This window comes from Dermacentor andersoni, chromosome 6 (genome assembly GCF_023375885.2).
Source record: "Dermacentor andersoni chromosome 6, qqDerAnde1_hic_scaffold, whole genome shotgun sequence".
NCBI lineage: Eukaryota > Metazoa > Arthropoda > Arachnida > Ixodida > Ixodidae > Dermacentor > Dermacentor andersoni.
Window position 1 is genome coordinate 65,772,811 of NC_092819.1, and position 26,515 is coordinate 65,799,325.

A 26,515-nucleotide genomic window follows, 5' to 3' on the forward strand; every position below is an offset into this window, starting at 1 on the left:
AAGACTTCGGACTAATTTCTTTGTGGTATCTTATGCACAAAAAGATGCACGAAGGGGAAGCACCTAATGATATGGATCTGGTTCAACCACCTTGGGTTCTCCAAGATATATTAAATCATAACAATGGGCATTTCTCTGTGGTGGTGCCCTCGAACAGAGATAAAAAGCTGATTTTTGTCAGTGACTATTTGTGTGCAAGCCTGAAGCGAATGCTGTCCACAGCCATCACCAGAAAATACCAGTACAAGTGGCAGTTTGTGTGGACGCGGAATGGCAGAATCTTCGCATGAAAACTTGATGATGCTGACGCCATTTCGATTACGTATGAGGATGACCTTGCTGCAATAGCCTAGAGATAAATTGGCAATAACTGCTACTAACGGGCTCCCAAGATAAAATGCCTTACCAGGAATATGTAGAGCTTAGCAATGTAAAGGTGTGTGACCAGCACAAGCAAAATGGTGGCACAGTATTTCACTTGAATGGATGTTCCCTATCTAATAAGTATAAAAACTTTGCCTTGCTGCTTAGTGAATTTTCTTTTAAATTCAATATAATCATGATAACCGAGACATGATGTAATGCCAGACCTAGATGGCTACATCCACTACTTGCTAAATCAAACTGACCAACGAGGCAGGGGAGCAGCTATTTATGTTCTAAGCATGCACACCTGTGCCATCATTACTGAATTCACAGTGCTAACATCTGATTATGAAGCTGTTAGTCTATGCTGTGGCGACACCATTTTTACGGTAAGTTAACACCCTCCTACAGGAAACGCGATAAATTTTTGCAATATAATTGATTGCCTTTTGGAACAAGCTTCAGAAGCAGAGACTAATTTTTGGTGAGGACTTCAACTTTATCATTTGCCCAGAAAACAAAAGTGCTGTGGAACTACCAAACAGACTTACCGTTTTTGGCTTTTGCAATGTCATTACAACACCCACGCGAGCATCGGTAACTAGTTCATCTATTTTGGATCTTTTTGTTACCAATGCTGAGATAGTTGTAACTGCTGCTGGCGCAATTAGCAGTGACCATTGTCCCATATTCATGGCATATTTAATATTTTGTATGATATTTATAGATGTTCAATACCACTTTCAAGGTAGGCAAATGTAGGGGTTACAGGTGGTGAAACTTAGGAGACCCTTAGTTGAAACTACATGAAGCTAACACAACGAAGCTGGAGAAAGCATAGGGAAAATTATTTGTTTAATTGAAATGCAGAAGAAAAAAAAGGAAAAAGGAAATGAAAGTGGACAAAAAAGTAACTTTCCACAGGCTGGAGCTTAACTCGCATTTTCCACATTACATGTGCAGTGCTTTAACAGAAGACCCTTGGTAATTTGAGTGCATAATTAAAGTACAGTGGTTCAAATTTCATCAGGAACATAAATAATTAACATGATGTGAAGAAAACGTAGGAGGTGACAAACAGCTGAGAAACAGTGCACTGTGCTGCTAGAATGACTGTGCTTGAATCTCAATCTCGTGAAAGACTATATTTTCTGCACCTTGCTGATCGACATACAAAAAATGTAGCAGGAATGCCAAACCTGTAACAGTAATTTTTGTGGAAAATTGCAAGAGACCTAGGCATAAAATGCTCCTACATTAAAAAAGAAGGTGCACCACAGTTGCTCTACCTCAATAAATCTGCATGAATGTGCCCATCATTGTACACATCTTTTATAACTTCAGCTGAGCAGCCAACTTACTAGCTACACCCAAATGTGATGACCACTCTTCGAAAACTGGCAGATCCCATGCTAATGTGGGAATCAGTGTTAAGGGAAGCTTTCGATGATGTTAGCACAAATTGTAAACTAAATGTTTCACAAATATAATGCCAATATCCGAAATGCTTGCAGGAAATGTGTAAATTAAGTGTTATTTTATGCAAATAAAATACCAATGATGCAAGGGCAATCCAACCTTTAATCAAACCTAACATGGCCAGGCAATAGTAACATAATGACCCAAATGTTTAGACGCACGCACGCCCGCTATTTAAGGGTGACAGAAATGCAAACATAGATGCACACAATCACTAAGGGGTGGCCTATGTTGCCAACTCCTTGCATACTTCTCTGTTGCTGACATTTACTTTTTGCCTCTGGTAATGGGTCCTGGGTATTGACGGCAACAGGATGGCAGCAGAATGGCAATGCTATGGTGACAACAGAATGATCCCAATGGAACCACAATAGTCTGACAACCACGGCATGACGACTGCAGAGTGACTTACAGAGTGACTGCAGAGTGGCTTACCAGAGAGGCCAAAGCTCTCACACCCCTTTTTTTACACACATTCATAATTGTCCTTCTTGTGAGCCGTTCATTGCTCAAAGCTGTTTGTCAGGCACATTCCTGGAAGAATGGTAGGCTTTCCACTCTGCTCCTCACCACTGAAAAGCACTGGGTGTATACAATTGAGGTTCGAGTCAAATCATACTACTAAGAGGATCATCATTGTTGCATGACAAAATTGCCACACGCATTGTCAGGCCAAGTGGCAGATTAGCACCCCCACCCCCCATTTCATTACTTCCATCACTCAGACAGTGAACACTTTCAAGCAATTTTCGATAACAGTGGAGCCATAAAGACTTTAGCTTTTCAGCAACATGTTATTAATGCTTGCAGAAATACACACCTATGTAATTCATGGGACCAGTTGGCTTCAATTATGCTACTGCAAAATTTCCAGAACTAAAGAAGTGCTATTCTCAGGGAAAGAAAGATGCAGATAGTGTCTAACGAGCACTTCTTCTAGAAACCAGCAGTCCACATTCTAAAGCGTTGAAATTTGCGCTTGCTGGCACGTCATCTTGAAAGATCTATCAGTGTAGCGCCACCAATATAAGGATGCAGCACTGGGTATGTGCGTCTTGTCCCATCTCTGCGTCCTTGTAGTGGTTGCACTACACTGAAAAAGTAATGCAACTAAAGTTTTTATGCACTTTGTAAGGCCTTCTTTGCTCCCGCTGCACTTACTCGGTTTCAAAGTAAATGTTTTGTGGCTCGCAGGGCTCGTTGTCCACCGCAATGCCCCATCTTTGCTGCCCAACATAACCTCGGCAACTTCTTTGTTTGTGCTACAAGCAAACACAGCCCTGTCTGCATTGGCAAGCACTTATGAATAGAAGCTGTCCTTGATGTTTTTGCAGACTGTATGACGTACAAGCTTGTACGCTATCTGCAGTAGCGAGTTTCATCCGACTCTCGAGCATGTAAGCAACAGAACCCTGCAGAGGCGTTATGGCAATAGCAGTTTCATGGCAATGCCAAATTAACATAACTGTGAAGTGGCAGGTGCATTTGTTTGAACATTTTCACCTGGAAAGGTGCAAGTTGGTTAATCAAAGCCTAATTACAGCCAAGCACCTCTTTACATAGTAGACTTGCATTAATTTGACTCTTGTGGGACTGCAAGATTTTGACGAATTATCCGAAAGGCCAAAGTTAACAAATGGCGGCAGAATAAACAAATTCTCCAATTTTTTTTGTTACTTGAAGTAATCTGTAATATCTTTTTACTCTTTCACCTTGGACCAGGACTCGACCAGCATGCAGCGAACAGTACCAACATGATTAAAACACTGCTTCAACGTTGAACGGTCGCGTTGCCGACAGTGTCATCAGTGAGTAGTCTACAAACTGTCATTGGCACCGACGAAATCCTAGAGACAAAAGCAGTAGTACCAACTGCTGCATTTTTTGTGCATTGTGCTATGTGCATGAGGAGTGCCATTGGGGGTCGAATTAACCAAAGTGGCATGCTTTAGGTTCAAACTAGTTTTGCTTTCATATCAATGTATTATTTCTCGCCTGGACTTTTCAATGCATTTGAATTAAGCAGAAAGTTGAAATAACTGAGGTTGATTTAACGGGAGTTGACTATATAGAATGGTTGCAGAGCACAACCATCAATTCTATTCCAATATCATTCAGTAAAATTGAGAACTGTGATCTGTGAATTCTCAGTGAATTGAGAACTGTGACACTAAATTGTCAGAGTGAAAAATGTCACCAATTTCTTATTCTGGGAATGCCAATACAATTTCATTCTGTTCTTCTGACTCTGGTGCATCAATACACAGTTTACGCTGCAAAGCTCACAGCACGTAAGAAAAGCAGCAAGTACTGAGACCACACAACTGTGAATTCAATTTTTATTGAACATGTCACAAAAGACACCTGGCTGTGCAGAACAATCATGTTTGCCCTCTGAAGCTGAGATCTCAAAACAGATAAAATTCTAATGTGCCAATCTAAATGAATGTTAACACTTAAAAAAAAAAAAAAAAACATGGAGTGTATTTGTAGTAAAATAGATGTCAATGAGTATAAACTGTTGCCAAACAAAGCATATGTTTTTCTCTAGCTCCAGAGATGGAATTAAGATACTCTTACAATTCAGCAGATAAAAAAATAAAATAAAACAACTGCACAGAAACTTAAAAAAAAATCAACATTTCAATTGTTTGCTGCTTCGTCGAGCATTTTAAAGATGCTGGCTTTCATGGTTGATACAACTTCTGGCCTGAGTTTAGCAAATTTTTCTTGCAGCTGCTTGAAGAACTTCTGGTTCAGTGCAGTATCAAACTTCATGCCTGCAAGTGCATCTGCTAGGTCATCAGCACCAACGCCATTTCCTTCAATTCTGAAAGTACAAAATGAAAGGTATGAATGTAGACTGAGCAGTCATACAAGCATGCAATTTTTTATATGAGCTGACTTTTCCTCATATCATTTGTTTATGCTAGCTACATCATCAAGCACTGTAGAAAGTTTTGCTTCAAAAAGAAAATGGAGGAAAAAAAAGACTGGAGTTATATGTGCCGAAAGCATGATATGATTACGAGGCACACCTCAGTGGAGGTAGTAGTAACAAACTTTATCAAACGAGCAGGCGATGACTGCACCCAAGGCGGGCGGTGTCCTCAATTGAGGACGCTGAGGGCCCTGGCCACCTGCTGTACCCTGTCCACCAGGCTCACGTGGTCTTCTAGGTCAGGGCTGACCAGTTGGCCATACCATGTGGTAGAGGGTATTTGGCAACTTAATTGCTTGCATTCCTTGGTGTAGATTGTTGAGTGCTGGGTTTGCGGTGCATTCTGTTTAGGAGCACGAAATGTGGAAAGGCAGTCATCTGAAGTCGACCGCTTTGTCTCTGATCAGCCTGGGATACCATCTTCTGTTCAGTTGATAGTGTACGAGTATGTCTGAGTACTTCTTGGGGACAGCGTCGAGCGTCCAGTAGGCGAGGTCCGGCGGGTTGGCTTGCAGAGCATTTGCTCCAGCCACGACGTGTGACGCCGCATTTCTCACCAGGGACTCATGGCCCGGGGTTGATTGGTTGATGTATGGGGTTTTATGGCGCAAGGGCCAGATATGGCCAAGGAGCGCCATACACATAGTGATGAGTTTTCAATGAATCATTTATGAAATGAAGAAATGTACTGTGAATGGTGGATGTAGCATGGCTGTAAGTAGGCTTAAAATTAGTTGCTGTAGCTTGAATAAAATATATAAGCATTAAAACAATGACCATAGGTGTGAGTTATGACCATAAATGTTTTGTTGTGAAGGGATCATGTAATAAAATGTGTAAGTGAAAGTAGCACTGATGCATGTCCCGGGGTCCAGGGGACGTATATTTCTGGTGGGTTCTAGAGCTTTGTTAGGATCTCCAGGGCCACTTTCGATATTTGACCCTTTTGATAATTCCTGCATGTGGCTTGGGAGTTTGTGAGTATTACGGCTCACTCTTCAAATGTCCTGGCTGCCAGCGCAATATGTGTCATATATGCCAGCTCTTCCGTGTCATATGTCCCGATCCTCACAGCTGTCAGCTCTACTCCAGATGAATTTTGACCCCCTGGGATTTCTTAACGCCTACATCCAAGTGCATGAGTGTTCTTGCATTACGCCCTCATCAAAATGCAACCACCGCAGCCGAGATCAAACTCGCAACCTCGAACTCAGCTGCACAATGTCACAGCCATTAAGCTACTGTGGCGGGTAAATAAAAAAAAAGTGGAAGAACACAAAAGCTTCGTGTAATGTGCAGTTATGACTAGCAACTATTCTCAAAATGGACAACCTCCCTGTGCATGGTGAACGAAGATTCACTAATCATAATTGATGACACACCTTACAAAGACTTCCAAGGCGAGACATTCAGAGACATTCAAGAATAAAAGAAGCAACACAATCTGCCAGTGAACTGCCACCTATCATGCATACAGGCTGCACAAAATGCATACCTTGGACGTTTAGGCTGAAGTGGTTCAACATTTGAGCTGTCCTCCTCCTCTTCTTCTGGAATAATTTCAGCAGGTGCAGCCCTTGAGAAAATAAGAGTGTTCACTACACGGTGCTTCAGGTGTAAAAAGCCCAATATGTGCTGGGCTTGATGCATTTGACTTTCGACACTACCATCCTGTCATCAGGGACAGTCAGAAATTATTCACAGCAGGAACTCAAGTAGGAGTTCCTGCAAAGTTCGGGGAAACTCAATGTTTCCCCGTTCATGTTACAATTTATGCAGGTCACACATTTCAAAGATCAAAACGTTTGCCTTTGCACTCTGCTTGTGAGTATACATTATTAGTGCAATAGACGATACGTATGCAAATTTTTGTGAGCCGGCTTTTTTACACATCTAAGTTGCCGTAACCAAGATGGCCATGCTAGTAGGATTGTTAAACCTTAGACATGCATTATGGAAACTTGAACGGTGCGTTGAACGGAGAGCGGCAGGAATAATGTCACCAGCCCACATGTTGACACCTTAAAATTACTATTCTAGTCTTAGGTTGGCCTTCTTAACTAGCCGGCCAAATGAGGTGTGTGAAGTGCATGCGTAGGTTTTGCATGTTCAGCACTGCAGATGTTCATCACTAACGGGAATTACCTCATGCTTCGCCTTCCCCGAGGAGTGTTGCTCACTCTGCCCTTGGAAGGTGCTGGTGATGCTGCGGCTGCTTTTCTGGGGCTCTCCTTGCGGCTGGAAGATGACAGAGATTGATAATTAGTGCTTGTGTTGCGGTGAGATTCATCCACATGTGCATGCACATTTTAACGTAAGCAGGTGTGCACCACATCCAAAAATATGAAGCTAGGGATCCCTCTAAGGCACAAACACTGCTTGTGCTGAGCTAAGAAAGCAGGCCCCATCTCCCTATTTGGTGAGGAGGTTCACAAGAATGAAGCACTTGAGAAAGGCTACGGTGTGGCCATGGCAAGTAACAAAAAAAGTCAGACCTACCAACCATGTATGGCAGTGACCCTTTAAGGGTCACCACTGTACAAGTATATCAGTGGAGACAAATCATAAATGGCCACTGCCGTACACATACAGTGGCGACCGAATGTTTGAATAAACGCACCTATTTGGAATGAAGCACTGCCTAACATTGCTCTGGAGATGCTGCAACCTTCTGCGACTTAAGTAAGATATTCTTATTATGCTGTCACCTCTTGGGTTCCATTGAAAATGATTTTTCATTTCATTCTATGCTGTATGCCACCTAGGTAGTTTGGAAGTATTTCCGCTTTGCCTAGTTTAGTGTTTAGTGCTCCCGCCTGCGCTTGCACACATTACAATTGACATTCTAGCGCATGTCATTTATAGTTAAAGGGACTGACAACCAATCTTCATGGTATCAATTGTTTTTAGTGCAATTGAAAGATAACCGGTTGGAGAGTCTAATCATGAAGTGCTAACACGAAAAACACTGTGGAACTTTATCAGAACTTTTTTATCTGCAATGAGGATGATAGCTGAGCGCGATAGCAGTGATAGGTGAGCATGATAGCGATTATACGCAGGCAGTAAAGGAAGGCAGACGACAAGTGTGTGTGTGTGGCAGTAGCTGTGACAAAGCATGATATTTTTTATCAAGTCGATGTTCCTGCTATTCATGTTTTCCGAATTGTTAATGTATTTCTGTGATAATAGCTATGTGTTTTCGTGGTTTACTGATCAACTGCTTTGATATTAAACCAGTCAAGATGAAACTAATTGGATAAAATACGAAGCGATGCCTTTACACCTGATACGTAGTTCAGCGTGCACGCGTGCGATTTTGATTTCCGAAGCATAGAATATTGGCGAGTGCCCAATAATATACCAACTGCACCTTTAAGCAATAATTATACTCTACTTAATAACAGTCGACTTACGTACAGTAATTTCATAGAATACATCCAAAGTATCAAGATTTCACCACCAGGCCTCGCCGCTTACTGGTTTTTGTGACTTTCTTTGCTAATTTAAAACTGTAATTCCTACTTAAATCGCGAACAGAAAGCTGGATTCTATCACTATAAATCATGGTTATTTTATTTCCACCAACGTCTCAAAACACATTCTGGCCAGTTGTCAGTCCCTTTAAGGGCATCGCTGAAACTGACCTTTATCTTGTTTCTTATCACTCAAAGTGCTATCGCAAGATGCTCGCCCACACGGACATCCCGCAGGTGCATGCAATTGCTTTGTTTACAATAGGCGGGCACTCGCATCTTCTTTTTGCAACTCACGAGAGGACCGACAGAATTCAGTCCAGCGCTGTAACGTTTGATCATTGCAGGTTTCTCGCTGGCTTCGTTTTTCCAATGGGTGCACAACCACCGCGCTTGCATGTGGGCGCACACATGGCGTGCACATGCCTTGCTTTTGCTGTGGCCACATGTGCCTGGGGCCATATTCTCTAACAATCCACATTATTGTTCATTCTTGTGGCCCTCTGTCATCGACCCATACATAGATCGGAGGCCACCACACAGCTACGAATAAGGAAAATGAAATGGAACGCCTCAAAATAGGAGTTCTAGTTGCATGAAAGCTAATTTAACAACGTATTTAGCAATAAACCATGTACAAGACTAGACACACACAAAAAAAATTCTTGTGGCTTTATTGTCACCTAAAAAACTTATTGCCTGTTTTTTCGTGAAATAAGTCGCTCTGAAAAATTTATATCTGCAATAAAAAAAATTTGAACCTCGGGAAAAGGACACTTTAAAAAAATATTGAACCCTCAAAAGGCTAAACGATACTACAGCCAAAGCCCAAAAAGCAGAAAGAGTTGGAAAGGATTGCTAAAAATTGTCTTATTACTGAACATATTGACCGTTCACTAAAGATTTTACAGGTTTAGTTCTGTAGTGTTACTCTATACAGGCACTCGTTGCAAGATAACCTGCGGAGGGGGAAAAGAAAGGAAGAAGAAAATGAACGGAACAGAAATGGCTATGAAGTTTATCCAATAGTCGCATTCGCATTGCACTGGCTGAAATTTCGGTTGGTGTTATACTTTATTTAGTTCCATGATTAAGTGGTGCTGATGCATGTAGGTCAGAATAATCAAACTGGTCAGAAATATGTAATACCTGTGTCACACGGGCATATTTGGAAGGCCTTCCAGTCGACGGCCTTCGAAACGCCACAACTCTATCGACTCAAAGGAGTTGTCACGCTGCTACACGGCACTTCTGAAAGGCTGCTGAGTGGTTCAGGTGTTTCTCGCAAAATTGTGTGGTGCTGCGGATCTTTATTTTCGTTTTCTTGTCACGATAAGTTAAACAACATTAAAACTACTTAAATGTTCTATAATTTCTTTCATGTTTGTTTATACATTTAAAAAAATTGTTTATACATTGCCATACATAGATGTTTAGTTTTTAAGTTCTTGAGTAGCGAAACTGTGGCAACGTTTGCGTCACTGCACGTCGCTGTTGTGGAGAGTACGTGCGGTTCGCACATATCAAGTGGCAAAAATACTTTATTGAATAATTAATAACACTCATACATAGTATTTTAGAGCATTTTGATTTGATTTGTTCTTTCTAACCGTGAGTACGAGCACCCTGTGAACGAGAGGGCATGTTCGCGCTGTTTCCGTTTCCGTTGCTCAAAGGCCATCGAGATTTCGATAGAGTTGTAAGGTGCTCCGTTGACTCGATAGTCTATTGACTCGGCGGCCTTCGAAACCGCCTGTGTAGCAGCTCAAACTTGACCTTTGAGTCAACTGACTATCGGTTGGAAGGCCTTCCAAACGCCCGTGTGACACGGGTATAAGGCTCTAGAAACTCACTTGGCAACAGTGCCATATTTAAATAAGAAATCAAACTTAATGATCCAATATGACAATCTTAAGGTCTAAAAATCTGGGATTTCAGACAGTGGTTGGCTGGTTCATGTTTTCTTTGGTCTTTGGGGGGGGGGGGCATATGCAGTTGCCCTGATGACCTACCGTTGACTACAGGACATGTCGCAATCTTGAAGCCTAGTCACTAATGAAAAAGAGCTGACAGGGTAAAATTCCTGTCCTGCAACGTGTTAAGAAATTGGAAAATTATGGGGTTTTACGTGCCAAAATCACGATCTGATTATGAGGCACGCCGTAGTGGGGGACTCCGGACTAATTCTGACCACCTGGGTTCCTTTGACACGCACCTAAATCTAGGTACACGGGCGTTTTTGCATATTGAATGCAACATGTAAAAAAAAAGGAGGGGGGGGGGGGGAGTACTTTCACTGCAGGCAGCAAAGAGAAGTAGCCCCTACATTTTTTTGCTACCTCGGGCAGCAAGCAATACGCCCCCTCCCCCCCACCCCCCCCCTTTTTTGCTTTCATTATTGCCTATGCACAACTGTGCTTATGGCCACTGTGATGTATGTCAGTCTCATGTATCACTGCTGGAGTACTGCTAGGTTCACTATCAATGGCAATCTACAGAAACTGAAGATGGAAATACTATAGTGTTAAGTGCTAGTGGTGATACACAGTGCATCATCTGACTGTTACTTTGAGCAGGAAGCTTCATGCTGTGTGCAGTAACACATGCGCTGTGCACTATTATGCATATGTGCACACATAACATACATAAATAACACTCAGTATGCTTTAGTGCAAGATTACTGCTTGGTTTCCTTGGAAGATCTTATTTACAAATGCTTACTGACAAGCTTTTCAGACATCCCAAGTGTCCTAAAGCATTAAAAGCACTTCTTGTTGGGCTAGTTGGTAGCTGTTCATTATAAAATATGAAGACTCCAAATAAACAGACACACACAAGAGAAGAGAACGGGACAGGGCGCCTGTCCCGTTCTCTTCTCTTGTGTGTGTCTGTTTATTTGGCGTCTTCTTATTTTATAATGTCCTAAAGCACATTAGAGTTTTTTTAAATTTATTTATGAAACATAGAAAGTTACAAATATCTCAAAATTTTTTCTGAAAGCATGACTGTTATATTGAAGTTTGATCGCAGTCCACATTTCGACATAATTACGTGTGTAAAATAACTCACACAACATCCGACACTGTAGCTTTCTCTGGACTTGCCACTGGAAGTGCTACAGGCTTTTCATTGCGGATGAACCTGCAATAACATTTTAATTGTGGAGTATAAAATCAGACCATGGCACATTCCACAATGTACGTGAAAAATGGAGGCTTCAGATTCACATTCCCTAGACTATGTTCAGGGAAACAAGAATAACTGAGCAGCTATGTCCATATTTTTTTTTTCCCGAGTGTATACAGGAACAGCCTCAACAGTTAGGTTTAGGTAGAAGCTTTATCTCAACGCCAACTTAGATTTCTCTGTTCACATACACGTGAAATGCAGACATGCTCTCATTAGGAAACCGCTGAAGCGATTTGAGTAAAGTTTGTCACCTTTAAGGGGAAGAAGCTGAATTCTACCGACCAACGCAACCAAAATTTTCACTCATGGCCTGAAATTTCTTTTGCCAGAGTTGCCATAATTCAGCAAGCTTAAAAAATAAATGGTGGCCAATGTTCACAAATTTATTACTTTATCCCAAGAACAAATATTGCAGTTCTGAAAACGGCATCTGTTAGAGCATCTGAAGTGGAAAAATGTGATATAGTTAAACCTCAATGCAACGAACTTCAATATCACAAAATCCTTGATATAATGAAGTATTTAACTTTTTATAACTTCTTGTCCATAGAACGCCATGTATTTAGAACCTCAATATAATGAAGTCTGTTTATTACACAATTTCAATATAACGAAATTTCACTACCGCCGCAAAAGAATATGGAGACAAATGGAAGCTTCCGTGGACGTAGATAGTAAATTGGCTTACTTATATGCAGCTGCTTGCGAACACACCTCCAAATTGCAAACCAGAGCGACCGCTGAAGCGAAGCGACGTCATGTTCTGCATCAAGTCCAAGTGTAAAAACATGCTATTGCACCTCGCACGCTGTTATGCTTTAGGCGTCAGTGAAAGCGTCTGAGGGCCATCTTGCCACGCGAGCAAGGGGAAACGGGGAGGAGAGTGAGCTCGTGGTAACGCAATAAAAAAGTGCGAGGGTAGGTTGGCACGCATCTCCTTTTCTAGCGTGGCCGTGCCTGCACACGGCAGTCAGCGTGGTTGAGTGCATGCACAGCTTGCTCGCACTGCTTTAGCAGTAATCTGCTGCGTGTGAACAGGGCGAGCTGAGATGGCATGGCATTGTGTGCTGTTTGCTCACTGTGCTGGAGGTAACATAATCTCTAGCTTTAGAGACACGCTGAAGCGAGAGGCAAACGAAGCATTCGCTCCTTGCTGCCAGTGTTTTTCATGAAGGCATTGTCGCACTGCCAGCAACACTATCAGCCGCGGCGCAGTGGACACGAAAGCTTCACGACGCTGCTTCTATTCGGCGGTCGCTCTTGGTTAAACAACACGCGATTAGAGATGTGCATTTGAAAGCAATTGCTTGTAATTTAACCACTTTACCATCTGCGTTCGTGGAAGTTTCCATTACCTGTCTTAGTTTCCCTTTGCGATAGCAGTGAAATTTCATTATATTGAAATCATGCATAAACACGCTTCGTTATATTGAGGTTCTAAATACATGGCATTGATGGACAAGACATTATAAAAAGTTAAATACTTTGTTATATTGAAGTTTGTTATTCAAAGTTTAACTACATGATTATTCATGCTTCAAAGGGCCCCTCACTGGTCTGGGACATTGCAAATAAGGTAGCTACATTATGCCCCCACATCATACAGCAGTGATTCATCTATGTGCTTTGCATTTATGCTCACCAATAAAAACATTTAAAATTTATTATGAAAGTTAGTGCTTTCTTCTTCTCAGCACAGTCGGTCTTCTCGGCATACCGCAGATTCACCTTTCTATGTCATGGCAGTGTCACAGAAAGCTGGCACACGTGGGCATTACGAGCATCTCAAGCTTAAATGTGGCATGCCTGGCACAACTGGACAAAATACCTTGGCATGATATTCAACATCCAACACTGTAGAAAAAAAAAATGCACCAACAGGAGGCAGGGCACTTGACATAAGTTTGTGGTGCAGGCTCTTTGGCTTGCAATAAGAGAGTTCTGGAAACGTTTCCCAAAGGGTGCCCTAGATTTGGCAGCATGTAATGCAATCTTTGACAAGGACGGGTGGGGGGCCCTTTTATTGTGCGATGGTATGTGTGACAGCAGCAAAGTTAGCAACGAGAACAGAAGCAACCCACTTGTTAGACAGCACAGGTATGCGCGACAGGACAACTTCTGGCTGCATGGCCACTGCGGTTGATGCCATGGCTGTCCCATGCGAGTTGCTGCAGAGGCAGTGAGCAGGTGCGATTAAAGACTGTGCACCAGTCAGCGTCTTGTGTTTTTTGCAAAAGCTTTAAGAATTGGTTTCTATGCTCAACAGTTTACGTAAACAGTTTTTTTGCGATGAAATGCTCAAGCGTGTTAGTGCTCATTAGTCTTCAAGGCCAAGTGCAATGAAATTTCACTCTGCTTAAAGTGGTTATAAATGAGTATGGTACTATAGAATCATTCTTGGCAAAGCTGCAGGGCTGGTAACAGTCTTATTAGCAGCATTTAAACAGCACATAAGCAGATGATGGCTGCACTTGGCGCTATGATGCAAGTCCCAGCACATTGCCACCGAGATTTTTTAGTGCTCCACGGGCAACTGCTTGTGCCCCTTAACCTCGAAGGTCATACCAAGGGGCCATTCACTCCCAGTTAAAGGTAATGCCGCTCCCCCCTCTCCTTCAGTTAAGGTATCAAAAACATTCATTCTTGCTGGCTTTTCGCGACACATCCACCTGCTTTTCACATGTAAAACATTAAACGGAGGCTTTTCTATATTATCCGAAGGACGGTTTTTTTATGCGGTCCAAAATTTCCTTGCTGTTGGCCTTTAACTAACGTACATTAACGATAAATGCAGCAGCAACCACATATACCTTAAAGGGGTGAGCAAATATTAGAGGTTTCGTATACGAATATAACTTTACACACTAACTATTCGAAAATGATCTACTATACAATATTTTCAAATATTAGAAGCCAATATCTTGTTTTCTTTTTAATTCCGGGGTTTTATGTGCCAAGACTACTATCTGATTATGAGGCACACCTTAGTGGGGGACTACACATAAATTTGGCAACCTGGGGATCTTTAACAAGCACCAATGCAAGGGACACGGGCATCTTTGCATTTTAACCCCATCGATATGTGGCCGCCGCGACCAGGATTTAATCCTGCAACCGAACATTACAAGCTAGCCAAACACAGTAGAACCTCGTTGATACGTTCCCGTTTTGCCCTATTTCCTGGCACCAACGTTGCCGATCAAGGGCACTAAATGTGACCCAATACAGTTATGCTGCTTTCTTACCGCATACTACATTCCCGGAAAGCATGCTTTTTCAGCACTAACATTCCCTAGATCACCAAATTGTGATTGTATGATACATTTTTCAGCTACCAGATCCCACGTAAACAAGAAAAGGCTCAATCGCACCATGCAGCTCCACTGCTTGAGGCAGCTGCACGCAATGGTAGCTTTGCCGCAGTACCTGACCACCCACGTCTAGTGGGAACACCAGCACATTCTCGGGCTCTCTGTATTGTTCCATAATTGACAAATCTCGTGGGACATTGCGCTTCGGATTAATTGCAGTTTCTCCGATTGCGTTTATGTGTTCGAGAGCTAGTCATAGCATTGAGAAAGCGCAAACCGTCGTTGACCAGAACCCAAAGAAAAAGTGGAGTGACATAGCCAGTGAGCTTGGCTTGTCTGCACCATCTGTTAACGCAACTGTGTGGAAGCACAAGAAAATCTAAGTGAATGCCTTAGTGTTTAGCACCGGGACAAAAGAAGCCCGTGGAGCAAGGCATGGGCAACTTGAAGAAGCACTGCTCAAATGGTTCAAGCAGGCGAGGACTTCCAGCATAAACTTTGATGGCAGTATTCTTCAAGAAAAAGCTTTGGAAATTGCCGACATTTTGGGAATAGATGACTTTACTGTATTGAATGGCTGGATCACTCTTTTTTGTACAAGACACAGCATTGCCTATCGGCAGATACACTCAGAAGCGGCAAACGTGAACCCCGCTTGATTTTAAGAACTGGATCGCACTGCTCCCGAGTATTATCAATGCTTATGACCTGCGCAATGTGTACGATGCGGATGAGCTTAGCCTGTTTCTCAGGTTTCAGCCCAGCAAGACCCTAAGCATGAAGGGAGAGTTCCGTCACGGTGGTAAGATCAGCAAAGATCACGTTACGGTACTCCTTTGCTGTGACGAAGAAGGCAGCAACATGATGAAGCCATGGATGATTGGGAAGGCGAAGAACTCTACGTGCTTGCGTAACGTTGCTTGCCTCCCTTGTGTTTACAAGCATAACACAAAGGCGTGAATGTCGTGCGACATTTTCAAACAGTTACTTCGATATCTCAATGAAAGACTGGAGTGCAAAGGGCGCGAAGGTGTGTTGTTTGTGTGCAATTGTGCAGCTCATCCGTAAGACATGTTGTCCTCCATAGTCTGTGCGTCATTTTTCTCCCAGCAAACATGACGAGCCAGTCGTAACAACTGGTTGCAGGTGTCATCCAAAATATAAAACACATCTATAGGAAGTGCATCGCCTCCTTGCTTGTGTGTCCATGGGTGAGGATCCTGGGAAGCTATCACTGTGGGATGCAATGCATTATCTGAACCAGTTGTGGGAGAGCCTAAACCACAGAATTGTAAAAAGCTCCTTAAAAGGTGCAGTTTTTGGTGCAACCCAGCAGAAGTGCAGCCCCGCATCTATGACATGCTTGAAGATGAAATAGAAAATAGAAATAGAGTTCTGCTGCACTGGCGCTAAAGGCGTGTTTGAAGATTTCATTGCGGTAGACGACAATAGCCCCAAGTGAAAGCCACAAAGCATGGCAGAGAATGTGGAGGCGATAAAAGCCGACGAAGCACAGGCAATTGAAAATGACAATGAGGGTGATTGCGTGCATGCGCTAGCTGCTTTCGCCGAAGCCCTCGCTGGACTAGATGCGCTGCACAGCTTCTTTCGTGCCAAGGACAACAAAAATGCAGAAATGTCTGCAGTCTGTGGAAAAGGAACTTCTCCTTTCTAAAGGGCAGGTACTGCACCAGCAGATTACAGACATGCTTTGTAAGAAATAAATGCCCTCGCATCTCAAACCTTCTCTCTGTTGTATTCTTTTAATTTTTCGTGAATTAGTCTTTTAGGATAGTACATTTTTCTTGCATTTTTTTTAAATGTGTCAACAAGTTTTTACTGTATTTCAAAAAAACTGACTGTTAAAGTATGATTACTGTTCTCTGTCTGCAATACAAAGTATCGCAAGTTATATGAAATGAAGCAATGACAAATGTGTCCGAAGCAATGCAGAAACAAAATCGGCAATGCCAGCTTTGTTTTCGGTTTTGCAGCGGAAGCCTGAAAGACATCCTGTGATATTTGCTTATGGTTAGAGTATCAGGCTGCTGTGATAAGGGAACTGGGCTCAAAATCAACCGTCAAGCAAACTTGGGTCATGGGCACAAGAGATTGGGCATGCGTCGCTTATCAATTAACCTGTTTCACACCAGCCTGTCTTCCTGGATATGTGCCAGTGCTTATGTGCTGCTCTTCAATGAACCTATTTCACCCCATCTTGTATCACTGGGTAAGTACCACTAGGTATATGCCATCCTCAGAATTCGTCCCATGTGGATATGCCTGGTAAACTCACCAGCTACAACTCATAGATTGAAATATGTGCCATAAGCTAATTAAAGGGACACTAAAGCGAAAGAATAAATCAGTTCAGACTAATGAAGCATTGTTTGAGAAGCCTGGAGGCAGTCATCTCATAAAAATAGATTGAATATTGGATGAGAAAATGACGGTGGAAATATCAGTATTTGAATTTCGCGCCGAAATCTCGAAGCCGGTACGTCAGTGTGACGTCAGGGATTCCAAAGAATGTTTTCGCATTTGGGCCGCGTTGGCTGAGTAAAGGTTCCCGAAACCATGTCATGTTTATTATTTGGTTCCTTTAGAACACACTCTAGTCAATCTGTACTGCTATATATAGTTGGTAGGCCCTAGAAGATGCCATCAAAATCCAAGACGTCACAGCCCCCAGGTGCGGGAACTTAAGTAGGTGTCGCCACCCGTATTTCGTTCTTGCGCTTTTTCTGGCTTACCAAACGTCTTATCATTGCAAGAGTGGTGTTTTTGGTGTTGTAGAACGGTAACTTACTGATGCAGAAGAAATCATTTTTCACTTTAGTGTCCCTTTAAGAAGTTAATTCGTGCAATCATGTTAATTGTTCAAGAAGCATTTCCATTTCTCATAGAAGTAATGACCGTCTCAGAGTAATTTAGTTCAAGGGTTAGAACTATGCTATTTGTAAAAGTTGGTGCAGAAAAAAAAAAAGAAGAACCTATTACATGGACATGGCGTAGTGTGGTTCTACTGCGTACGGTCACAACCTGCTCGAAAACTTGTTTTCACAGCTCCTACAGTCCATAAACTTTAGCAGCTGACTCTATTGTCTGTACCAAATCAATAAAGCTCACTATAGCTACAACGAAAGTGGGCGTATGGCTGTGCAATGCTGTCAATCGTGGGCACTCTAGGTCACAAAAATATGGAGGCTTCAACATATACTCACAGCGGGCCAGTGTTGGCAACAGCTCCGCTCCTACAATGACTCGCGCCCAATTTTATTCATAGTCCCTATGAGCTACACTTTCTCGAAATAGGCTGTACATGTTTGGGAACAATAAACTTCAAACTAAACATTAATTGAACATGCTCAAATCGTACGCATACCACCATCAACATGTAGAAACAGACCCACGTCAAAATCAAGAGTAGAATATCGAGCAGAAAATAAAAATTTGAATCAGAAGCAGACGGCCGCATTTTGCTCCCTTCAAAATGCAGTCGGGATCAGACCCATGACCTCAAGCTGAGTAGCACAACACCGTAGCTACTAGGCTACTGCAGCAGGTAAATGTTAGCTTTCTTTGTCATAACGCACACAAAAAAAAATGAAATTGCTAATCCCTCTAAAGTATAATGAATGAGTCTTTAAATATTCAACTATGGTGCTCTTAATGACAGCTAACTTATGTACTTCAATCTGACTATGTGGTGGGGCTCCAATGCTAGCACCAAAGCTCCACAGTAGAGTGTTGTGACATGCAGTTTATTGTGAATTCCTGGCAGATTTTAAAAAATAATCCCCATTCAAACCACGAACATTCAAACTATTATAAATCAGGTTCTCATTATTTCCACTAAGATCTCATTACGCACTCTGATTGGTTGTCGGGCTGTTTAACGTCACAAACAAGATGGCACTTTTCTCAGTAAATAAACTTTCCAGCAAAATTTTGTCTTTACAATTTAGTGGTGCTGCAATTCTATATTGCAATGATTTCCAGAGAATATGTGACCAACTAATCTAATGGTTCCAATTAGAATGAAAGCATTAAAGCTGTTCTAATCCTTATTAAAGCTTTTTCTAAAATGTCATAGGAGGAATCATATCTAGAAAACCTTGCGAGTGCAATTCTATGCTTCTCCGCAAGAAGGAAAGTACGTTCACGTATGGTATGTTGCTCTACACAAAAACTGGTTCATGGTACACATAACTCGAACATATATCCTACTGGGCCCGTGCAGATGTCAGTACTTTTTTTTACGCACTTGAGTGCGCGAATTTAAAGCAAGAGTACATACGCAGTCCCAGCCTTGAGTGGTGTTCCAGATGAAGCGCCATTCACTCTACGTGTTGCAGAGGCCACATTGGTATCAAGGTGAACCGTGGAAGCCCTGTAACAACAAAAACACACACAAAAATAAGCAGTACAGGCACAATGCAAGCATATAGTAATTCAGTGAAAAAACTTTAACAGATAGCACCAAACAGCCAGGATGCAGTACCTAAGCATAGGTGCAAGAAGGAGTTTGTCGGAGCTTATTCCTGTAATAGGAGCTTATTCCTATGACTAGAAAGTCATAGGGGTAATCTACGCACAACTCTACAGATGGGTAACAGAGCAAGAGTGAGAAAACTGGACATATTTTTGGTGCATGTACTGTAAATGTTGTGGAGCTTTACAAGCCACTCTTTTCAGAGGAAGAAATGGCACTTAGGGCATTCGCAAAAGAGAATATCGGCTGAATACACGCAGATATTGGCAGATAAGAAGCTAAAGGGGTCCTGAACCACTCCTCGAGCTTAGTAAAGAAACACAGTCCAGAGATAGCATACGCTGCTGTGAACATCTCAGACAAATTTTGCAGTCGGGCGCGATGTGTGGAGCTCGCAAGCGGAATGCGAAGTCACCTTTTTCTCAAACACTCTCTTTTCAACAGAAGCTTGCTCCTCACTCTTCTATAGACACTTTATTTCATAATATAGCAGATCCCTGTACAGAGCTGCTATTGGCCAATAGCTGACATCAATCAAGATGGGTGTTTAGATCAGTGCACTTCTTCCTACTGTTACTGTGTATATTTATTGACGCAGTTTAATGAACAGGCTGAAGTAAGCGAGAATCTACTTTCGAATTTCGATAATAATTACGTATTTCTGGAAGAAGCTGGCTATCGCTCGCTCACACTTGGCCACAGCCGCCCACATAGAAATTAAACTTTGGCCACTCTGCTTGTCAGTGTTGCAGCAGTTGGGTCTTGCTAATTTTGACTAGTTTTAAACACTCAACTAGCCTCGAACCACGCAAAACTTAAAGTCAGACCATACGCACGCTTGCCAGTGCGTGCTCACCCTGGCTGCTCCTAGTTAGAAGCCTTGGCAGACTTTGCTGGATATTGAGCTATTGATAACGCTCCAAAATAATGCTGGCGATAACGCACAAGTTGGATGCAGATACTATTCGTCAGTCAAGCTGGTGCAGGACAAAGCTGGTCCGCACCACGTAGCACAGCCAAACTGGAGTATATGAGCATGAGCGCGCACTCAAGCCTTGTCGTGCACAAAGCAAACGCTGCGCGTGCATACTATAGTCGTATGTAGCTGCGGTCTGCTGCGACAAGTCTGCTGGCTGAGCGCACAGCAGCCCACTGAGGACAACCATGTTCGACACGTCGTAGGTGCCAAAATTGGAAGTAGTGGTGTCCACATGAACTCAATCCGAAATCAAATCTGAATTGTGCGCCATGGTTACATTCAGAAGGTGAAACGTTATGGTGACACCCTGCTCTGCCGTAGCCTTCGCAGTGCAAGTCATTGAAAAAGGAGCAGAAGCACCGTGGTTTCATTGCCAACAACTCCGCTTCTGCCAAGTTTTGCGACTTTTTGCAACAACATATTTCTGAAATAGTGTATTTTAACTTCAAATGCATTTCTCGACTTTGATAAAAAAAAGGGTCCAGGGCCCCTTTAAAACAACACGATTACTTGACAGATGGGGGCAGCCTTCACTATCTTAAAGGGACTGACAACTGGCCAGACTGCGTAGCTCACATTAAAAAAGAAAAATCTTGCTCTGAGCAAGCACATTTTGATTACACATACATCCAATTAGACGCATTGCACTGCCAACAACAATTTTGGCACAGCAAATACTGACAGGCAACACCTTATTTCTACATCACAGTGAAATTTCCAGCGACTTTGATGTTACCGATTTTGCCTGCTTCAGGAACTCGTCTGTACAAAACTTGTACTAAGAACGTACCCCTCTTGCATCCTTTCACAAACCGAACTTCTACTGGAAGTGTTGGGGAATTGAAGAGCAAAACTTTTCAGTGAACAGATTTTTTTTGTTTTGTTAACACGACACAACATTTGTAAAACTGTAAAACGAGTCCAAATTCATATATTTTACAAAAAATTTGGGAGGACTGGCAGGTATGCTTGAGGCTGAATGACAGAGTTGTTAGGTATATTTTGTTCCTTTCATGTGGTTTAATTCTTTAAATATGGTGTAGCGTCAGCACATGTGCAGTTGTACCTGTGTGAGTATATGTGTACAGTGTATGTCTTTAAAAAATTTTTATAGTTACAAGTAGCACCTGTGTTTGCCTGTAACTTCTTCCCTTGTGATAAAGAAAAGCTTTTAACAGTTCTCCCAATGGGCACAGGTGGCGCACACTCAAAGTGAAAAAACGTGGAGCACTGGAGAAGATACGCACCGCGCACTCTGTCTACGAGCTGCACTTCTGGTCGGTGTAGGTAATACAGGCTCAGGCAACTTGCTGCTTGGCTGTGGTATGACTGGCTCTGGTGCGCTGTGTATATTAAAAAACAAAACTGAAGTTACATGCAACAGAAAGTAAAGCACACCGATTAAGGTTACTTAATTACTGCAAATCACATAATTTGCAAAGACTACTATGATAACAGTAAACACAAACAAACACAAACATCAGGCAAACCAAGACCACAAGAAAGGACCATACTAAGGAGAATCACAAGCTGTGAGCAAGCTCAAAGAAGTTGTAAAGCTAACATCAGAAATGTTAGCTTGAATAAATCTCTTGTGCTAAGTGTTAGTCTTCTTTGTTCATTATGCTATATTTTTATGAACACAAGTCACCCAGGGACAAATACTAAACCAGCTAATAGTGGACATCACACAAAAAACACTATAAGGCAACCTGTACTTTAGGAAGTTCTACATTTATGTTAGCATTCCCTGCAAAGTATACAACTGCAGCCACTGAGGGCAACTGCACACTAATATACAGCAGCAGGGATGAGGAATAAAATATATTTTAAAAGAACTTAAGTAAGCTGCTATGTTAGTTGGCTAGCTATTGTTTTATGACTCATTTGTCAAAGGCAGTCTTTTTCTGGCAGGCTATCATAAAATTGTACTTTCTCTAGAACATCAAGCCAACTGCTACGCTATATTAAATGAAGTACTCCAAATAGTAAAATGTTTTTAACTTCATTTTCTCGCAGAGAGATGACTACATGCAGCATTAAACATGGGAATACACACTCATCGACAGTCTGCAGTGGCGTGCCAGTCTCTGCGCTGTCCAGTTCACCGATCGTGTCCTTGTGAGCTGAGGAAACCCTATAACAACAAAATCCCATTTAAATGTGAAACCAAACCCAAACTAGTTAAATAAGAATAGCAAAAATTAGAGCTATGAACATAGAGGTCAAGCCTTCCACAGCAGGACGACACTGCAAACATGTGCCTGTTGTGCTCAGCTTAGTTGCCAAGGGGCAGCTAAGCACCATTTTGCAACAGAGCAGGGATTTGCACAGCATGCTGTTGCCAAGAGAAAACAGGCAAACATATTCTGTTTTGATTTTGAAAGATTCAAATTTAAAATAGGTTAAGATTATTTCAGAATACTAAATGTAAAGTAAACCAGAACAGGGCCAGTCAGTGGCCTTTGCGTCAGTCCAACTATCTGCAGAGGTGTGCAATATAAAAGCAGACGTGTGGCTCTGTGGACGGCTCACTACCATTTTAGCATCGCCACAGAGACGCTCACAGCAGCCTACAAACACATTTTGCACAACCGTCATCGTCAGCCTGTTTTTGCACAACCACCACACTTTATCAAGTTCTGAAATTTTTGTCTAGATGTTTCATCAGAAGATGCAGGAAACAAAGAAATTGCAATAATGGCAAAACCTCCAGCATGTGCTAGTAAAAAAAAGAAAAAAGAAAGAAAGAATTAAATTCTGGGGTTTTACGTGCCAAAACCACTATGTATCTGATTATGAGGCACGCCGTAGTGGGGAACACTGGATTAATTTCGATCCCCTGAGGTTCTTTAACATGCACCCTAATGCATGGTACATGGGCGTTTTTGCATTTCGCCCCAATTGAAATGTGGCCACGGTGGCTTAGAATTGATCACACGACACTGTGCTTAGCAGCGCAATGCCAAAGCCACTAAGCAACCACGGTGGGCATGTGCTTGTTTGCCACTACAAAGTAAGCTTGGGCTTTTCCGCAAACAACACTGAAGAACATCACTGAGCTCCTAAAACAAAATTTGCCATCACCAGTAAAGCAGCTAAGGAGTCCCCATATATGTTACCATCATGCATGTGAATATACCACAGGAAGTGACTATGCCAGAATAGACACAACATTGCCAACTGTGTTCAGCAGCGCTTTTAAACAGCGTTGCACAGAAAATGCAGAGTAGTCATTCGAAATCAAGCAAGGGCCACACTTCTTTTTTCTCACAGTTTTCACGAGGTGTGGTTTTTGCACGAGACCTAACTTTTTGGTCAAAATGGTGCCGGCCCAGCCAGCGAATACTGCACACCCTAGATCCCCGAATGTACCAATGCATCAGAGGTCAACACGCAGCTCTTGCCATCTAGTAGGAGCACGTGGAAGTGCGCAAGGCACGAAAATTCACCGATACACATGCGCGGCATCAAACGTGATTGTTTCTCCAATTAAATTTTTTTCTCCAAATATAGGCTGCCAAGCTGCCAAGTTGGGGGTGCGACCCTTGCGCGGCTGCGGCCCTCAAACGCGTTTATACGATATTAGAGTTTCTATGCCTACTCTAGCTGGGTAGCTTTTACAAACAAGACCCCAGATCTCAAGTATACAGTAACGACCGAGAGAAGAAAACTATGTATAGAGACAATAATTTTGGGTTACATCAGTCCTAAACAAAAACGAGGAGAGGATAGAACAAAGACAGCAAACAGAGAACAAGTCCCTGCCATTGAGAAAAAGCACGAGCACACAGTGTCATTAAATTACTGAGAAGCCGTTTTGTTCGAAGTAGTATCTATGTGGCTAAATTAATGGGCATAAACATCACATTAGCAGACAGCTGATTATGCTGTGGTTGCAGTAAAAGCTCAAGGTGCTATTTAAACCTACTGTTTCATCTGCCACAGACTTCTAGTGGGTAGCAATGACAACTTTTACAGTGCACATCCTGGCTTAAGAACTCGATGTACACCACTTCAAGCTGCTCAAGAAGGTCACACTTTCCCCAAGGCACTCGACTGCACACAAGCGGGCACGCCATGCAGGGGAGGGTTAAGCTGACACACCAACTGTTATCAAGCAGACAGTAAATGTAGTTGCCCATACCTCCAATACAAGAATGGTATCTGCGAGAGAAAGCTTTGCTCTGAGCCCTCTGTTGTGGTTATACCAGTTCTAAACAAAAAGGGAAGCAATGAAAAGAGGAAAGGGACAGGAAAAAGAAAAAAAAAAGGATAGATCACTACTACAACACAGCAAAATGAGTGACACGAGTCACATTAAATAAAGCCTGAAGGCAGTGGCCCACCAAGTTTACTCATTTGCAGGGTACAGCCAGAAAACGCCAAGTGAACCTAAGTCTATGGCAGGTTTAGTAGGTTCACAACCTAGCAAATGAACAGTCTACAGGTAATGCACAGCCTCCAAGTTATTCTCAACTGAGAGAAGTTCCTTCCAGAGCTTTATTCAATTAAGTCTTTCGCTGGACTGATTGTTCAGCGTTTAGCACAGCATAGTACAACATATTAAAAGTGAAAACAAAATGCAACCACATAGCATTGTTATAAAGACAGGTCTGCGTGGTCAAGAAGGTCCTCAGGCGATGACATGCTTGGCACAAGCAGGAAGGGCAAGGTTTCAGAAAAGTGAAATGAAGATTCATCTGTCGTCCTTGCGGCATGTCTCCATTTTTCTTTCTCAGACAGCGGTATTGAACAAACATCCGGTGACACTGCTATAGTTTTGTGGTGACAAAGCCGACCAAATAAGCCAAGACTTGAAAATTTCTGTGTCCATTTATGCCGGACCACTGCCAGTTTACAAGAGGTCCCTCGACCTCTAGTTGTCACCACAGACATTTAGAGGTGCTACATTGAGCTCGGGCAAATTAAAATTAAATTATGGGGTTTTACTTGCCAAAACCACAATCTGATTATGAGACACGCCGTAGTGAGAGACTCCGAAAATATGGATCACCTGGGGTTCTTTAAGGTGCCCCTAAATCTAAGTACACAGGTGTTTTTGCATTTCGCCCCCATCAAAATGCGGCCGCTGTGGCCGGGTACGATCCCGTGACCTGCTGCTTAGCAGCCCAACACTATAGCCACTAAGCAACCACGGCGGGCAACTCGGGCAAATCTTGGCAGCACTGAGACCCGTCAGTGTACTTAAGCGCCACACAAGTTCTGCTACTATACTCTGATTAACATGCAAACAGTGCATACAAACTTTTCTTTCATTATCCTGAAATCTCGCCCTACAGTATTTTGTTCCTGCTCACGCAGAGCACCTATAAAGGTTACGTAGACCAAGCTTTATAATAGTACACATGTTCTACAACAAAGATATCCATATGGAGGTCTGGGTGACTAAGGAGGGACTTCCAAATTCCCTTGAGTGTTATCATTAGTGATAAAGCAGAGGGGTCACTTGCTATACATGCCGTACAGGATGTTTTCAGCCCAGTCAAACACGTTAAAATATTTCTACATATGCCCGTATGTTTTTTTTTTTTTTTTGCAGAGTGCACTGCCATTTTGGGAACAAAACAACAAAGCTCAGTGACAACACTGGAAAATAAAATAGTTTTAAATTTGGGCAAAAAGAAAAGAGCAAGAAAATTTTGAGTTATGCACAAGAGAAGACATTGCAGCATTAACATCGTAAAAGCAAGGAAGAAATTCACAAGTCTAAAAGAGGAAGAAGTGTTTTAGACAAAATCACTAACTAATTTACAGTATACTGGAGAAGCAGAAAAAAAAAGCTACTTGCCTTTTTGAACGAGCAGTCCTTGTCGTAGCTCGCTTTGTTTCTTTCTTTTCAGGACTTGCCTTTAAAGTGCTAAAGCAGCATAAGTAAAAGACCATTGTGAACTTAAAAAGAAGAATGTTAGCAATGCATGCTCTTGGAAACTGACACAAAATGGCCAAGGAAATGAACGTTACTGATGTTCACACTGAAATGACAGCAGCTGCTGGCTGAGTTTTCGCCTTGGCTGCAGGAGGTTGTGGGTTCAAAACCACACTGCCGCTGGTTACCTACCAGTTACACAAACAGGCACAGGTGTTCCCTGGCCTGACACTCGCCCTTCTAAGACATTAAGTGCCCTTGGAAAGAAGGCATGCAAATCACATCGAACTCCGGGGGCACCACAAAACCCTGTAAAAGGGGCTTCTGAGCCACTCCCAGGCAGCTGTTTCCCATGTGGCACCCATGAGCACCTATTAGGCGGTGTAGGA

At 42.4% G+C, this 26,515-nt stretch overlaps 1 protein-coding gene across 4 annotated transcripts in view; it reads right to left on the reverse strand.

The window, feature by feature from the left end:
* Positions 1-4,170: 4,170 nt before the first annotated feature.
* Positions 4,171-26,515, reverse strand: part of LOC126522709 (uncharacterized) — a 29,196-nt gene continuing 6,851 nt past the window's right edge. Inside the window, exons 6-15 of one of the 4 annotated variants that reach the window (XM_050171492.3) lie at positions 26,049-26,117; positions 24,384-24,452; positions 22,296-22,373; positions 21,484-21,579; positions 19,063-19,155; positions 13,533-13,619; positions 11,332-11,403; positions 6,932-7,024; positions 6,282-6,362; positions 4,171-4,675 (exon numbers count right to left, since the gene is read on the reverse strand). In XM_050171492.3, the coding sequence (XP_050027449.1) occupies positions 4,489-4,675; positions 6,282-6,362; positions 6,932-7,024; positions 11,332-11,403; positions 13,533-13,619; positions 19,063-19,155; positions 21,484-21,579; positions 22,296-22,373; positions 24,384-24,452; positions 26,049-26,117 (925 nt within the window). In that variant the 3' untranslated portion in view covers positions 4,171-4,488. The remainder of the gene's footprint in view (positions 4,676-6,281; positions 6,363-6,931; positions 7,025-11,331; positions 11,404-13,532; positions 13,620-19,062; positions 19,156-21,483; positions 21,580-22,295; positions 22,374-24,383; positions 24,453-26,048; positions 26,118-26,515) is intronic. The other 3 variants (XM_050171495.3, XM_050171494.3, XM_050171493.3) reach the window with 3 other exon arrangements.